At 36.1% G+C, this 18126-nt stretch overlaps 1 protein-coding gene across 1 annotated transcript in view; it reads left to right on the plus strand.

Moving 5' to 3' along the window:
• The window catches only part of LOC134797183 (uncharacterized), a 34531-nt gene extending 22727 nt beyond the window's left edge, over positions 1–11804 (plus strand). Inside the window, exons 2-4 of the mRNA XM_063769439.1 lie at positions 7077–7136; positions 9185–9259; positions 9530–11804. Coding sequence (XP_063625509.1) covers positions 7077–7136; positions 9185–9259; positions 9530–10528 — 1134 coding nt within the window. The 3' untranslated portion in view covers positions 10529–11804. The remainder of the gene's footprint in view (positions 1–7076; positions 7137–9184; positions 9260–9529) is intronic.
• The last annotated feature ends 6322 nt before the right edge of the window (positions 11805–18126 follow it).

The following is an 18126-nucleotide window of genomic DNA, read 5'->3' on the forward strand; positions in this document are numbered from 1 at the left end:
TTACCTTGTCGACCAAGACTAATCTTTTAAATGTGAATACCGTTCGAAGTCCTAAATAAATACAATTTTCAAATGAATGTTCAGTCACTCATGGGCATACAATCAAATTGATTGATTATCTCAATTTGATACATGCGTCGTTAGCAACCGCATCCATGCGCGCATCTGTCGCATGCTCGAAAGAACCGGTGATCCTCACAAAAACTGACGGGGCCTTACCAAAAAGAGACAACATTATATCAAACTACTACGCAACTGAACGAGACAACAGTAATAAACCCTCCAATAAAAGTTGGAAGGATTTTGTGCGCGTCGAAAGAAAAAGCTGATATTTGGAATTTAAAAGCTGTCAGTGATGATATCGCTAATACTCGATTTGACAACGTCTTATTCTCTTTGGATTGGAAAACTACTGGAACTTTTGCTCCATTTCCTTACGTGCCAGATTTGTTTTTATGTTCCTCCAAAAATATACAAAGGTGTGTTGAATAGGGGTTCTCCGTAAGGAATAGTGTTATTGAGTTTCTTGTAATCCTTTACGTCTGTCGTAAATAGGACTTTGCGTGTGGTGCCCTTTCAGGAAATAACAAACTTTAGGATAGATTTGGACTGCTATAATGAAGGTATTATTTCATTGATAGTGATATAACTACTTACAATATAAAGAGAAAGCTTGTTAATTGCAGTTTTTGACTATATTGTCGGTGATCTAGACACTCTTAACAATTTTCCCAATAAGTAATAAAGACTTTTAATATAAATAAAATCCCGATATAGTGACAAACAAATAAACTAAACAGTTTATGGCCGATACAAAATATTGTTTTTGTACGATACACATTCTAAAAGGTTTTACTATACCATAAAAGTGACCGTTTTATTTTACATAAAGTATTCAAATTTATAGCCGTTGTTTCATCTGTGACAGAGCATATAAAATCAGTGTCCAAATTTTTCGGGCCCCAGACAAAGTTTTTGGTGGCATCATTAATATTCATGTTATTAAAAATGCTATTTAATAAGGCTACATAAATTTAGTCGTAAAACTTAATGTTGTCGGTTAGAAAATCTATTGCTGGTTTAATAACATAATCGGTGCGATAGCAATATCGTCGAGGCGAATATTGTAATGCTGCACATAACTACTTAACATACAGAGCCAGTTTTCTTGTTGGAAACGTATGCTATTGTCTCCGGTTAGATATAAAATACCGATATGACCCTACGTCTTCGTTGCAAGAAATATTCAAGGGATACAACCCACACTTTTAATAGCGGTTACATCATTTCCACACAATGAGAGCGCCGTCCACACCCATTCTCTGTCCGTATGATTTGAAATTATAGCACCGTTTTATTTGCTCTCAGAGCATTTATATGCGGTCGCCGAGCGGCACAATGTGCCACAATATTATGTGTTAAGGCTCGGCTCTGCGGCCCAAAATCTGGTCCCTGGCACCGTACCATCTTTATGGCATTTAGTAACGTTGTGCCTAAAGTCAACAGGCGTTAATTTTAGAGCATTATATAAGTGTATATAAAACGTACCTTTATAGGGCGGCTTAAACTGTATATAATCTTGTTATGCAATGGTTATGGATATGGATCTGTCAACAGTCAACAGTGACATTTCTGGTTCAAGAAATGTCCCTCCTGTTTCAATGCTTATATATTTTACTAGGCTTAGCACGGGTTAACAAATTATACACCTAAAACTTCCTCAAAAATCACTCTATTGATAGGTGGAAACCGCATGAAAATACGTTCAGTAGTTTTTGAGTTTATTGCGAACAAACATACAAACAGACATACGCGGCGGGGGACTTTGTTTTATATAAGGTGTATTTTATTCTATACCGCCATATGACAAGTTATAAATAACTCTATTAAGTGATGAAGTAGTAAATAACCTCAAGAAAATATATATTTAAAGAGTGCATCCAACGCTGGGTTATTTATAGATGGCGTGGTAAATAGCCTTAAGGCTACATACATAACGCTTGCGAAGTGTCCCGCACGTGTCGCCTGCAACACCGTGCGTGGGAGGCATAATGAACCGGTAATTTAATCCCTGATTGTGTTACTATTAAATTTATTCGCGCCATGATCAAATTTGGTACGTGTTTGTACCATTTACATCATTGTTGGTAAGTGGCAGCATGATTTACTTCGCCTTTACATGGCATTCGTTCGGGAATGGGTGAAGTTGGTGGATTTATGATTTCTGCTTTTTAGGATCGAATTTCGAAACTACTGCTTTTTAGCAGCATTCTTAGTATCTTTAATTGATCGGTGCAGAGCTGCATTTTTTTTTTATATTAATCGCTGCCTCACATTTTAGTCTCACATAATTGACGGTTATGTAAATTATTTGAAGGATCCATAGTATGAGATCATCTTTTGACTAATTAATGAAATACTGGTAGCGTGATTGATGCTTCAATGTATTTATATAGATATATAATTTGAATTATTACTTAAGCTGGAGAGTTGATTAGCATTCTTAAACTAGTTTTAAGAGTAATTTTTTACTACATCATACAAAAGATTTTAGTTATTACTAAATATATTCAAGAACCTATTTGAACTCGCTTATTTATAACAGCGCAGGTACCAATTAAGCAATTTCGCCGATAATACTTATCCTTATTGGACCAGATTTAAGGCCTTTGTGGTATAATTTAAAAATAGTTTAAGGACTATAGTCTCGATCGTCATTATAATTATAGGCGGTCCGTCAGAAAGGCAATGGGTATAAAAACTTAATGGTCCTATAATATAACATCAATAAAGTAAATTGGCAGGATATGTTCATAATAAGTAAACGGATCGACACGTTGCTTCTTTGTATTTTAAACGGCCATTGTTATTCTCCATAATATCTGTTATTCAATCCCTATTAGTTTATTTCTAACTAAACGAACGTTTATTACAAAGCATTGGAATTCAAAAGGTTTAATGTAAGTAACAACGTTGCGCAGCTAACTTTAAAAGCACGATAAAACCATTCGCATCTGTCAAACGTTCGCAAAAACTCTTTCAAAGTAAACAATCGATGAAAATAATAATACAGATGCCTCGAACGTTCTACTTGTCGCAATAAACGCGGGCTATACGAGTCCATATTTCATGAAAAATTCATATCATGGCAGGCACCTAATGATGTCGATACCATCTTTTATTGCCAACGGGGTTGTATTTTTCATTAATCGTTCTGCCAGTTGACACGCTCATTATAAGACGTTCAGTGAAACTAAAAGTTAAAAATAACACTTTATAACCCATCGTTTAAAATAATATTACATTTTATCGCGAGCTTAAAAAGCCTCATAACATCGCTATACTCGGTCAGTTCATTTACTTCGTTCCATCTACTATTGGATAACATTTTTCACTAAGAAAAGGGGACTGAAATTGAATTTCTACTTGTAAAAACGGATCGGTAATAGAGTTTACCTAGTGCAGATCAAATAAAATAACAGCTGACGTAGGAGCTTGGTCGAACACATTTCCCGCGAACCGTACCTCTATGTGCTCTCAGATATTTATGTTGTCTCGGGACGACTGGTCGGATCGAGGGATTAAGTATTTGAGCTTTTTTTTGTTTTATCAACGCTAACATTTTTTTAATGAAAGTTTAGGAATTTTAATTAGGTATTGCAATTCTCTCAACAACACTTTACAACATTGGTTTCAAGTCTAACAAGAATGTTTAGTTCATTACCCGCATCATGTACCCCCTATATTCCTTGTCTCGCTCCCGAGACCGCGGTCTGTCTTCCAAGAAATTACGTTTTTTCTCTAACATTTGGCGCTAGCTAGATTGTATTTTATCTTTATGCGAAATCATAATTCATGCTGTTTTTGTTCTTTATTTTCTCATGGAAGTTGTTAGGTATTTAATATTTTTCGTTTTCTATCTATGCTGCTGGCATGTAAATGTCTCTTACAATTGTATATTGCGAATGATAACTGCGAAGAATGATAATAGCAAAATTCTGGAGTTATCTAGAGCTGATTATTCCTGTTAGAGGTTTTCGTTTCTGATTATTTTATCTAAATTAGTTCTTAAACGCTCAGACCATAAATACAGGTAGGAATTATTGTAAATAAAAACTTGTTTACATATCGAATCGTGAGGTTAGACCGTTTATTATGTATGAATATTTTGTGACCCCCAAGTGTGTCCGGTTACTACCCACAAAACAAAATGATAAATGAAGATCATCTGTAGTTACGCGTTACATAAACGCTGATGGATTGATTGTAAACGACCGTGTGTGCGCATCGATCGATTAGTTCCTGCCCGGGCGCAGCCGCAGGCCCGACTTATGGACGATTATCTTTAATGGATTTCGTAAACTTTTAAGTGTCGGGATCCTGGGTTGCTTTGAAAAAATGTAATCCATCTTGAACCCTAATTTTCGATTCGGGCTATTAACGGATGACTTAGAATAATAACATCGAGGCTCGTGAGGGTAATATTTAACAGCTAGTTGGGTCAGATGCCTGGTGCGTTCTATATATGTGTGTATCTTATTAATATGCCTCCAGGGATCCGCTTTACAGAACATTCGAGGTTGATATTGAAACATGTTAATTAGTTAATTTATACGAATAAGACCTTAAAGTTGCCTCGTAGTTACATACTTATTAACCTATGTTAATAATCATAATATTAGTTATGAACTCAAATCTATAAATCAATAACAAAAAACCACCTTTCGATCTCGCTTCGAAATCATTTTTCATTCTTACTTTCTATTCAACTCGAAGTCAAACACGAAAGATTAATTAAATAATATTCAATAAACGTTGTTTGATTAAGAAAAGGGTAATCTGCGGCGGCATCTAACACAAATACGAGGGCTCTCGGCCGTTTTCAATCGTCATTCATTATTCACTCACTTCCCTTTGCAGTTGCCGAAGTATATTTCGTTTTGTTTTGTTTAACTTTCATATTTGAACTCTAGAAGGCCTTGCACAATACTGGCAATAATTGAATTGAATTTTTAAGCGTTATAACCCGAAAGGTGAAAGTTGAGGTAGGTTTACGAATTGTTTGGATTTTATAACGTTTTTTCGACCACATACCTACACAAAAGCTGGTCACGTCAATCTTTTAGGATTAGATTACAAATAACTTCAAAAGTAGAAAACCGTTGTAAGTGAGTAGTTCTGTGTGCAATACTTCTTCATTTTTTGTTGTCATTAGTAGACGTGAGATAGTACAGTGGTCAAAAAAAGAAATTGTGTGAAAAATTACGATGATTACTCTAATAACTCCGTCCGACGAAGTCGCTTGATGGCCTCTGTCCGAGATTGGCATCATTAGCCACAATGATTAGTGGCCTAAATATGAATTATTTCTTTTCTTTGCTACTGATTCTTAGTCTTACAAAGCTTTCTTTTAATAAAATATTTATTTATACTGCTATGTGTATCTTGAAGTTATGAACTACAATTAGTTGTTATTCATATGTGTTACTTAAGATTTTGTAAGACTTCAAAGGCTTTTGCGTCTTCAGAAATGCGCAAATTGCACATGTTTTGTTTACTGTGCCTTTAGAATATTTCTCCTCTCGGATACATGCCAAAACGATGTTGTATCGATTGCTCCATACGATGAATTTGAAAGTCCAGTGAGAGAATAACAGTGGGACAATAAATCGTCTCGTCAATTGAACTGCTGATCAGCGGTAGCAGATTTATACTGACGAGTTCAAATGTTAGAGGCACAGAACGTGAGTGAACGGAGCGACTTTCCCGCTACCACTTTTTCACTGGCTGAGAAAGCTTTAGCTGATCGAATAAGTACATTTACTTAGACATGGTTTATTAAGTTAACCTCACCGTTAATCAGGCCTTTTTAGGTTTAGCCTTTATAGGAGAAAAAACTAAACATTATTAAATAGGTGTGCTTTGCTAATACTGATAAAGTATTTTGCCCTCCAAGAATAATGTTCGTTTAGTTTATGCATATTCCTATATAGGAATAAATAGAAATCGTTTATATTAAAAATGAATCGTTAGCGAGATCTTTTATTTGCTATGTATCAGCTTTTGTCTAGTAACAAAATGAAAGGACATAATAACCATTTATTATTGTCAAATAGAAATTTATCAACAAGAGATTGCCAAGTATGTGCCTCGAGGCTAAAAAGAAGAGGCAAGTTCGTGAGATTATTATCAGTGATGGATCACATTATTTTAATTGATATCAAGTAGCATTTTACAGATGAATAAATAGTGAGTAATGATGCATTACCGATGAATTTACAACTCTGATATGCATTCACAGCGTGTATCTGATATCTTTGTACGGGATGAACGTGTTCATAAAATATGACAGTTTTTATTTAATGTCACTCAATATGAAGTATTTAAAAGGCCAATCATGATTATAGAGTACTGTATAATTTACTGTAATACGAGCTCAAGCCTAGCATTTATTTATAATTAAAGCAATTTACTTCTACCTTGTGACAACTTGCTTTATATTTATCAAGTTTACAAAAACTGCATTAACCTTCAAAATTGCCTCTGTAACTTTTTTTGAATTACTTTGTAAGCAAAGCTTTGGTATTATGCCAAAGTGTCAGAACCCGCATTTCCGTCGGTATCAGGCAATTAAAAAGACCGACCGACGGTAAGCAGATGCCTGTCACTTTTATCAAATACATTAAACTTGCTGCTCGAATCGAACATTTTATTTTTTTGTTCGCTTTTTTACTGGGGTATTAAACTCTGCCTTCGATAAAGAGCGATGTATTGGTTCTCCAGCAAATAATCAAACGTCCCCTTTTATATTTAACGTGCGATTCGAGGAACTTTGTGCCTGACAGGAGCTAGGTTGGTTTAATAGCTCTTTATTGCTTTTTTATGACATTGTGTGTGTCACATACTACCGTTGTATATTTCTTCCGTTTATCTTTTTATTCTAAGCGTCTAAGCAACTGCACTATCAAGGCAGAATTGCGATTGCGAATTCTAATAACATATTTTTCAACGTGGTTTTGTGTTTGCTATACATGTACCTACATGCTTTAACGAACATAACGTTTGCTTGTTCACAGTTCGCGATGCCACGTCCCAGCGGGGAGTCATCGTGTTTACAAGGCCCAGATTGCTTTATGGTGAGTACTAACTTCATTTACCAACATAATACTATAGGCACATATAATGTATTATCTAGTATACACTAGATATATGTATTATCTAGTATACACTAGATAAATAGATTACATTAGTATTACTAGTGGTTTTTGCATGTGATTCGTCATTTTACTTCCATATTGAATTACCGAATTATAAAATGAATATTTTGAGGAAGCTTGATTTTATATATCAATTGATTCATAATCGGATATACCTACGGATATTATGATCAGAAGTACAATACATTAGATACATAACAGTAGGTACAGATAGATACTGTTGTTTTGATTTGATCATATATCATATGAAATGTTTCGATCATATCAGTCAAAGTAATAAATCTAATCAATCTTCATCAGAATATTGAAGTATGAATACAACGCATAACATTCATTCATAACATTTCACTATTGCAAGTTAAGCATAAATAAATAAGGTCGAACTATAAAATAGGGAACAGCCATAGCAAAATTTTGAAAGAGCAAATTGTTTCCTGCAGAATTCAAACTAATTAAATGATTACTAAATCAACGGCATGTAAATATATTTATCTAATAATTGCAGTCCGACCACTCATTATTAAGTAAACGTTTTCTTTCTCTTTCACTAAGTTCTCACCGAACGACTGAGTATTTATTGGATACAATAATGAAACAGAATCGTAAACATGGATTTCTATGACCCGTTGGTCATCAAATCTCTAAAACAGCAGAAGACTTGGATGTTTTACAACATAATAATTTTAATTTGGCTTTTGACGGTTCTAAATTACCAACGCATGAAATTAAATTATGTATATGCAATACTCTAGGAAAACGAGTTTTCAGTTATAACTCATAAACGTAGCTGTGTATTCGACGACCGAGTTTATTGATAGGCCTTTACTAAACCCATGGTTAGTTGGTTTTACGATGCTCGTCAGTCATAGTTAGTAGGCAATGTGCTAAGTACAAATTCAAATATGCAACAGTCCCTCGGCTTTGCAATCTTTACTTTGTTGTGTTAAAAAGCGTTATTATGGTGAAATTAAATTAGCAATTTATTTTGTCACCAATTAAAATACGAAATACTAAAATTCAAGCATTTAATTTCATCCTCGAAATCGGAGCGACAGAGCGTTTTGTCAATACCAGCAATTAATATCAGCGGCTGGTTCTTATAATTATTAAAGCTTACCGAGGCGAAAGCTGGCGTCAAGTTAACGTCAACTCCAACTAATGAGTGTTTCCAATGACAAATGCTGCATTCGGCTAGGCCACCGTTGTGAAATTTGGCTAGATACGGGCGTCAATTACGCCGCTCCTTAATTGGAGTGCTGTACGTTTTGTTTTAATTCCAATGGGGATGTACAAGTTCTGTTGCTGCTCTAGTTACATATTTGTTGAATGCTGCTAACGTTCTCAGTTAATATGGGATATAAAGTTACTTGTCATAGCAATTGATTTTAATTGACCTGATTGACAAATGGCCCAGTTAAATTAAGGGTTTCACCTCGGAATGAGAGATAATAAGCTGGAAACTCGTATACACCTTCGTTATGATGTATTAAAGGTTCTCTTAAAAGTCGACGCATGAGGTTAAAAACGACGTACCTGTGAACTACTTAGTGAGATCATACATGTATGTATTTTTTTAGTTATAGTTGTATTGACTTCAAATATGTAAAATTATTTCCTTAAATCAATATTTAGAAAATACCATAAGTATACTTCTGTGGATATAGCAACTAGATTATTAATGACCTGACAGCAAAAATATGAATTTGACCGTTTCGTTTTCTAATGATTAATTTCTCGTACTAACGACTGCCTTTTCGAACTAACAAATGGTTTTAGGTACACGCGAAACAACTGATAACAATGTCGTGGAGTAATTAAACGAAACGATTCCCGTAATTTACTGATACATAAAAAATAACAGGTATTATTAATGAAAAAAGCTTTTTGATACTCCGGAATAATCGGTACCTGTGACTCTAAAGTGCCAATTAAGAAACTTAATAATAGTGAACCTTTTTTTGTTGCAGTGCTGGGAGAATTGCGAGCTTCTTCAGTCTAACTACCAAATATGGGGAGCTGTCTGTGAAGAAAAGGACATCTGCGTAAGTAAACCGATCAATTATAATTAAATATCAACTATAGGTGTACCTTTATTATTTGTAATGTACTACGCTGTTCCAAAGACGTCCTTAATAATAATGACAAAGCACACGCGACGGGAATGCTGTTGTGACAAATACAAATTGCAAGAAACCTTTGATCTACATTTCAAGTCGATAGTGGTTTTAACAAGTTCCTTGCTATAACGAGCTTACAGAGACCACTTGTGGTTGCATATTATTCAATTTATTAATGGTTTATTTTTTTTACAGTTCCCTGGATGCAAAGTGGCCTGTGAGTTCCACGCTGAAGCGGCAAGGGCATCGCAGACACAGCCTGTGATTCACACGAAAGGCGAGGGCGTCATGCGTGTTAGCGGAGCGCTAGCACGTTGGCCACCCCCCGCCCCCCGCGCCACATCTCGCCCTACTCCCTTCGTCTATGTCGTCATGCGACGAGCTGCCGAGGGTCCGTGGAGACAAATCATTCAAACCCAATCGCTCGCCACCAGGGTACCTTCCAACAACGAAGGAGCTCTCCTTCGCGTCCTAGTTGTGGACCCACTCGGTCTCGTCACAATCTACAGCCCAGACGAAACCTGGGTCGCTCACGACTCCAACTCATCAAATCACGATCAACACAAATGGACTTTAAAAGAAATATCCTTGATTCACCAGAAAGTACTCGTAATAGGTGAAATTGCTTGGGAACCAAGAATAGCTCGCGGTGTTTACCTTGTTACCTGGGAAGTCGATGGTGGTGGACTAAAAGGCAACCTGTTCACGGACTCAACCCGTGTAACGCTTTCTCTATGGCCTGATACTATCTACCATATCCAAGTAGAACTAGTTTCTAGAACGCCGGGCGTTGACAACGAAAGATCAGAAACGATGACCATCGATACGAGTCGAGCTCAACGTGTTTCAACTGAAAGCGTGCAAGACGTGCAAGTCAGCGAAGGTGACCGACTTATGTCCGTTCTTGTTAGTTCAATGAGAGGAGAGCGCGTGCCCGAGCGAGCACCTGACTCTGAATTAGTATTAGGTTGCTTATCAGCCATGATTGCCTTTGGTCTGGCTGTGCTTGCAGCTGTATTGTGGAGGCGGAGACGACGAGGTACATTCCCAGGGACCAACGTTTACGTCGGATCCTCCTCCGTACTCAAGCGAAAACTAGTTGAAGACTTTGCGCCCGCAGCTCACTGTTTCCAACCTGTGATAACTCCGGAGGCACCCAACAATGAGGCTGCTCCTAGGGATGTTGTTGTGTGACGTCACAGTTTCGACATGCTGTCTGTAGAAAACCGTACCTACAGTTCCTAAACTAGTGAACGAATTTTCGTGGACACTTATAAGTTACGAACAAGGAACCGGTGGAGTTGAGTTTCGTATGTGATATAAAAAAAGGTATTTGGACAAGTGAAAATAGTGACGCTGGTTTGAAAAACGATGACGTGTTTTGTGATTTACGTTTAAACTTTTCGTTATGAACTTTTTGTAAGTCATCTGTTGTAAATGCTATGTAATAAATTATCTTCTTATGTGAAAATCCTTTTATGTAGATTTAGGCGATTGTAAATTAAAAAAATATACCTATAAATGTATTTATGAATCACAGTAAGGTTAACACCAGAAAAATTAGAATTGTAAATATGTTAAGAACAAAATAGTAAATCAAATTAGTAATTTTCTAAATATTCGATTCGTTTATACCGCTTGTACATAAAGTGACTACTATAGATACATGTAACGCAGAATAAATAAATGTTGGACGTCTATTTGTTTGGTATAGTTTTCAATCTCGATATGAACGCAGGTTTTATAGTATTATCAGTAAAATTTAGAACTATTTCTACAACTAGTCCTTATTATTGTTTAGTTAAATATAGAATTAGATATATTTTACTAAAATACTTTTGATGGGGATGATCTGACTCATTCTAGTGAACTTACGATGTCTTCTTCAGCAATAAATAGATACATGTTTAATGTATATAAAAGAACATGATAATTATTGTAAAAACACGGCAAAGAGGTTATATTTTTGTTGTCCGACGACAGAAATAATCTAAGCATTATGTATGTAAATAAAGGAAGCAAACATTTATATAGGTACGAGTATATTCTCTTATATTTCTTTGCAAACGGTAATACATTTCCCACAGACAGATCCAAAGTATGACAATTAGCTTTACTTTCTCAAGCAGATTTCTACATATATGTTAACGTGTAAATTACCGCAAATAATCATCAAATCCCATGTTGTAGTCTATTTGTTTAAAGTTGATGTTAGCTTTAAACGTGTACTTAATAATTTAAGTTCGTCATGTAGTGCGAAACCGAAAATATGAAATACCAAAATTTGTCTCTCCCTAAGAACAAATTTGGGTTCGAACAACCAAAATCTGAATAGTTTATGCTAAGCGCTTAATTAAAGTTATTTATTTGTGATTAATTTTGTACCTTTACTCGATCTGTAAATAAATATTACGTGCTATTTGATGAAGCTGAACTTTAACGAGTATAAATAAATATGTCTGCCAAATTACAGTTTTGGTTTCATTTCAACCACAAACATTGAGCACCGCAAGCCAAGCTAAGAATAGGTACAAAAAAACAAGTGTGTTGTCAATTTCGATAATTTGCAACTATTTTCAACAAATGCCTTCTAACGAACGGCTCTGACACCTTGAGAGAAATTATTTGGTTTTTTGACACATTTCAAATGATCCGTAGCGGCCCTTATGAACGCATATCCAGACGATTCTCGTTTTTATTGGATAATTCTTAAACGTAAATCGATGTTTGTTTTTTTCTTTCTTCATGGAATGCTGGATTAAATCTTAAAAGTTTCTTTGTTCCCATCCGAAACAATTTAAAAGCTCGTTCTGTAAACTTGCTTGGCTAAACTTTCATCGATTTGACGCCTGAATGGAATCTCACTAACGAAATCCTTTAAATAAATATTAACTTGCGGATTTAGCATTGTTTAAAAAGGATACCGTTGGTTGGACCGTCATTTGGTTCTCTGATGGAACACTGCCATTGTCTGAGGATTAACGTCAACGAATTTGTTGTCAACAAACGCCTGATCAAACAAAAAGATTTGTGCGTCAGAGAACCCCAAGGAACCCTTCATTTCAATCATTGTTGTTAGCTTGAGCGTGCGGGCTTAAGTACTTAACCGGAATATATTTAAAATAACGGTCCACGACAATACTTTGATTAAAGTGGATCGGAAAAAATCTAAGCGGTCAAGGAAAAGACGGTAACAAAAATTAAAAGTTACCAATCGTAAATTTGGTCCTATCTTTTTAAAAGCCAATTACCAAGTTTGGAGTTCATTAAATTGAGAAATCCATTAGGCTAATCGCTAAGTTGGAAGCCACCAACGTGACGATTATGAAAAGGTTATTCTGACATGCAAATTAGAAAGCATCTTAATGTAAATTACGTGTAAATGGAAGATAGAACTAACATTTTGAAGTTCCAGCTACTTATAAACGTAGACATCAGGTTGGGCGTTGTCGAATAAATCACCCGTAAGATAAGATAAGTAAAATGCTTTTTGTTTGTATGGTTAATATCTTATTAACAAAATGGCGGTCCTCGGTCCTACCTGCGTTAGATGTTTGTCTTAAAAGCAACCGCCATTGCTGCTTTGTTATCTAATTTATTACTATTTTATTATAATTCCTACGTTTATCTTTTAGAATAAAAAGTTGCATATTTTAAGAAAACAAGTAACTTAATCAAACGTCAGATTTAAATAAATCTTATCTTGCCTAGAAACTACGTTCGATTTGATAATTTCGCTGTCATTGTAACATAGTTCCATATATTTTAGTTACTCATTTTATTCTTGGCTCGCGGTTCTAGCATAAAGCATAGGCCCATAAATAACAGGGAAAATAGAAGGTGAACGCTTCCACGAGTATCCTTTTGGGAGCGGCCAAAGCATTCTTTTAAGATTTATTACAGAACTTGAGCACATTACTTATTCCTTATGTGCCTTCGAATCAGGATAGTCCCTTAAATGTAGACATTTTTTCGGTTGCTTTTCGTTTGGTTTAATTCCGATTACTAATGGCTTCAATTTATAACCGTAACTTTTCAAGAATTTAACAAAGTGCCGCTAAAATTGGCTTGGTTCGATTGATTGACATGTTTATTTTTAAACTGGCGGTATAATATTTAGGTACCTACTTAAATTCTCTTTTGAGGAGTTTAAAACAGTTATCAAATATATACATCTACATTTAGATACTACCCATCATTCTGTAAGTAAGTACAGTCCTGTTCTGCAGTTTATTTACTCGCACCTCTCATTAATCTTTGTACCTGCCGCTTTTTCCTAAATAACACGTTTTTTCTGGCTTAGGTACACTAATCTGAATGTATACTTAATGCAATGTTATTGTAGTCTCTCCGAAAAATGAACATATATTATGCTCTGACGTTCTATAAATATTGCCTGATATTCATTCTACTTACCTAATGGCAAGTTACGGAGCAAATCTGATATTTTTGTAGTATAATGGGTTCATAAGTTGGAATAAATAGACGAATCGTACCTAATACGACTGCTATTTCTCTATATGTAGGTACACACATATGCTTATCGCTTGTGAATGGTATTACAGGCCGCTATCACAGAATACAGATAGCAGCAGTATGTTAATTCGAAAGTATACGGGCCCAGCGTTCAGCGTTTCCGCGATATTGCTAATGTGCTTGCCGTAATAGGCCTAACGTTGTTGTAGGCGTGTATGGGAACGAAACAACTGCGATAATCTGTGAACTGCTCTCTTATTCCGCTACAAGGAATAAGGTTGCGATATCGGGCTGAGATATTTTAGGTTGATTATGTATAAACTGCCGATGCCGGGCCAACATGTGGAACCATTCTTAATGTCCTTAAGATTACGCTGTAGGTATAATGTTATCGGATCTTTATTTGTTTATTTTCTTTTAAGTTTACGGTATATTTGTTTGATTTGAGAAGGATAAAATGGACGTAGGTAATTGTTTTTGTATCTTTTTCGTTTCTTTTTTATTTTTATTTTTATTGCATCCGTGTATTTTAATGTATATTTTAGTTTTATATGACAGTTTGAATACCAAGATAGACATGTGACTTTATTAATTATTTGAAGGATTGCTGTCATAGTTTAACAACTGTTCTATTTATACTATTAGGCGCACATCTGCAAAACATTTGACATAACGAAGCGTGAGATAACACAGTGACTCTACAAAGTGGTTCTTAAGTCAAGTTTTTAGGCTATTGTGAGTATTGCCATGTTTGAAGAGTGTAGTAATAAAATTTATAACTGTTTTAATGCATAACAGATCCGGACAGGCAAGAGGCGTGAGAAAGTATAGGCGGATACCTAACTGTGGGCGGCTGTGGGCTAAAATTGCTGTGATTGATGTGATTGTGAAGTTGGTACACCTTATTGGTTTGAATAACATGCACGATATGTAAGCAACTGGTTAATCGAATCAATTGAGCATTGTTAAATTAACCTGAATCGTATTTGTTAGATTCTGTACAACAAAGGGAATCAAGAGGTTTTTACGAGATTATAAACTAATTTTTAGGGTTCCGTACCCTAAGGGTAAAAATGGGACCCTATTACTAAGACTCCGCTGTTCGTCTGTCCGTCCGTCCGTCCGTCTGTCTGTCACCAAGCTTTATCTTATGAACCCGTGATGGCTAGACAGTTGACATTTTCACAGATAATGTATTTCTGTTGCAGCTATAACAACAAATACTAAAAACAAAACAAAATAAATATTTAAGTGGGGCTCCCATACAACAAACGTAATTTTTCTTTCGTTTTTTTGCGTAATGGTACCTACGGATACGGAACCCTTCGTGCGCGAGTCTGACTCGCACATGGTCGGTTTTTGTATTTGCTCACGCGATACAAAACACTGTCTATACACACTTACACGGAAAACATGCCTTAGGTCAGACACGTGGGCTCAATTGAAGATTGTACTAATAACTCTTCACGCGTATTTAAAATAAATTCTCCAGCTAGTATTCCAAGGTACTTAAGCAATAATATTTCACTGAACTTCCTACTAGCATACCGTGCCCCAGGGAGCATAAGCGGTAATCGCGGCTGTCAGCGTGGGCACAGCTAAAGATCACCTGCAACTTGGTAAATATTTGTCTTCAGTAGTAATTACGGTAATTGTACGGCGTGTACGCAACGGTTTATTATCAAATGGGGTATAATTAAAATCAATGTTCTTGTCAAGTTCAGCGAAACGTTTTCGAGGGGTTGTTGGATAACTTGATTTGCGTGTAACTTTATTTTCTCGTATTTTTATGTGAAATGTAGAAAAATACACAGCCAACGAAGTGCTGAGTAAATGAGAAAATATTTTGTATGTTTAAAATACTACCCACCCAGTCACAGAGGCTAGAGGTAAGGTAAGAGGTAGTCACGTAAGCTCTACGCCGGTTCGATTCCGGCCTCAGCCACTGCTGTGCAGGGCTTGGTCACTTTTTCTTGTGATCAAGTGGCTTATGGGTCATGGCGTTAGTCGCGTGAAGACCCCGGTTCGATTCCGGCTTTGGCCACTGGAGGGCTTGGTTTCTTTTTCTTTAATATATGCAATCTTCTTTTTTCTTCTTTTCCCTGCCCTTATCCCACGTTATGTGGGACATGTTTTTCTCTTCCATTCTCCTCTGTCTTTCGTCACTCAGCACTCACTCCTTTCTTTCTCATATCCTCTTTCACACAATCCATCAATCGTATTTTGGGTCTACCATCCGCTCTCCGTTCATCAACATTCATCCCTAACATTATTTTGCCTATATGGAATTCATCCTTCCTCATTACATGCACATACCCCGCTAACCTACTACTCCAATACAATATGATACAACGATATACAATGCAATATGATATAATATATCAGTTTGTAATTTATATAGAGGTATAGTGGGAGAACTTCAATTTCAAACCGAATCCGTGTAAGATACTCGAAAAGATGGTTTACGTTCTTCAGTCACTAAGCTAGTAACTTATCATACATTTAAAGCCTGTCCGTTGTAGAACCTGTTTTAGCTGCACTTTGCTATAATTTGCGGAAGTAAGGCATTAGCCTATCTGAAATAGATGGCCACAACCGGTCTGGAATTATACGGGGATGCTAAACGGACAAGCTTAAACATTGCTTATGCTATTTTGGGGCGTAATTTGGCTCGATTGTGAAGTAGATAGTACCTAAAGCAAATCTATGAAAATCTATTAGGTAAGTTATCGAATGAATGGCAGCAAGTTAATCTTACCTTAATACACAAGCTATAAATTTGAACATAATTATAGCTTTATATTTACCTAGGTTACTGATGTGCCGGAGGAAACTTTCCAAAATTGCGAAATTTACCACATAGGAAAGTTTAAGTAACTTCTCAAATTCTTGTATGGGGATTGAAAGCTTCCGAAACATAAAATTGAAATTTCTTATATTTCTGTGAAATTTTCAAGAAATTTCCTAGAACTTTTCCAATTTTTTGGAAACTTTCCGCATCTTGCACATCTGTAACCTAGGTAGATAAACTAGGTATGTAGGTAGTAGTAGTACCGCCTATATGTAACTATTTAATACCTACATGTGTTATAAGAGATAATATATCTCTAGTATTTAAGTTATTTTAATAATTCTTAGCCCAAGTACAGTCAAGTCTAAAATATGTTTGCATACAACTTACTCAAAAATAATATGTCCCATAGTTTTTAATTCGCCGACAAAAGAGCTATGGGACATCATCTTCCTCGCGTTATCGCGGCATTTTGCCACGGCTCATTAGAGCAATTAAGAGCTATGGCACATATTTTTGAGTAAAATGTGTAATCCATATTTTTACACTTTACCGTACAAGTACTTAAAATACTGAAAATGACTGAAGCTTGACTAGATATAGACATTGAGACATCCTTTTTAAACCTGCCTGTCAAAACTAGATGCATACTTGGAGCTCCAATGAAACTGCTCAAGACTTTGCAGTGACATTATTGGAGTGCCTCCGTAAACGTAAATATCCAATGAAAATATGACGTTTATAGTAGCACTATCACACTTTGTTTCTCTAACGTCGGTGCAAAGTTAGCTTAGATGCACTCAACGTACAAGTCGTACAAGTGAGTGATATTAATAGCCAATTAAAGCGCCAATGAAAACGTCACAATATTTACGCCACTGACATTTTGGAACTAGGGATCAAAATTAATGAACTATGACGTTTCTGTCCGAGTAACAGGTGGCGCCACCGGCCAGGTTAATTACAACAAACAACCGGTTATAATAATTAGTGGGGGGCGGAGTGGGCGTTCCGTGTGTCTCGCGTCTTAGGCGGGGCCGCGCACGCGACGATGTGAAGTGAACGGAATGTGCTTTTTCGGCAACGTTAATGAGGGAGACATATGGAAATGGCCATAGGAGTGATTGAGTTGACAACTGAGGTGATTATAATTATTCAGATTATTTTAATTCAGTCAACTGCAGAGGTCGCTAAGCGAGCGTAGTATTCAAAATTATTTGAGCACAACTTGATTGTTAAAGGAGTAACGTGCATAGCCAAATAAATGCCCGGTTTAGTTACCCAGCTGGGTAACGTAGCCTTGCAACTCTAGAGGTGACATTGCCCGTCGCCGATGCTTAATACGTACTAGTTAGCACTGTTGAATTTGGTTTCCCCTATTATTTAATCAGATATCCCGCGGAAATATCGAATAGAAGAGTTTAGCGTATATCGGGCACCTCGCTTAACTCGGGTACCTACTACGTACGCTAGGCCCAGTTTTATTGCGAAATTAAGTGCAAATGTCTAAAGTATACACAGGACT

Source organism: Cydia splendana, chromosome 14 (genome assembly GCF_910591565.1).
Source record: "Cydia splendana chromosome 14, ilCydSple1.2, whole genome shotgun sequence".
Classification (NCBI taxonomy): domain Eukaryota; kingdom Metazoa; phylum Arthropoda; class Insecta; order Lepidoptera; family Tortricidae; genus Cydia; species Cydia splendana.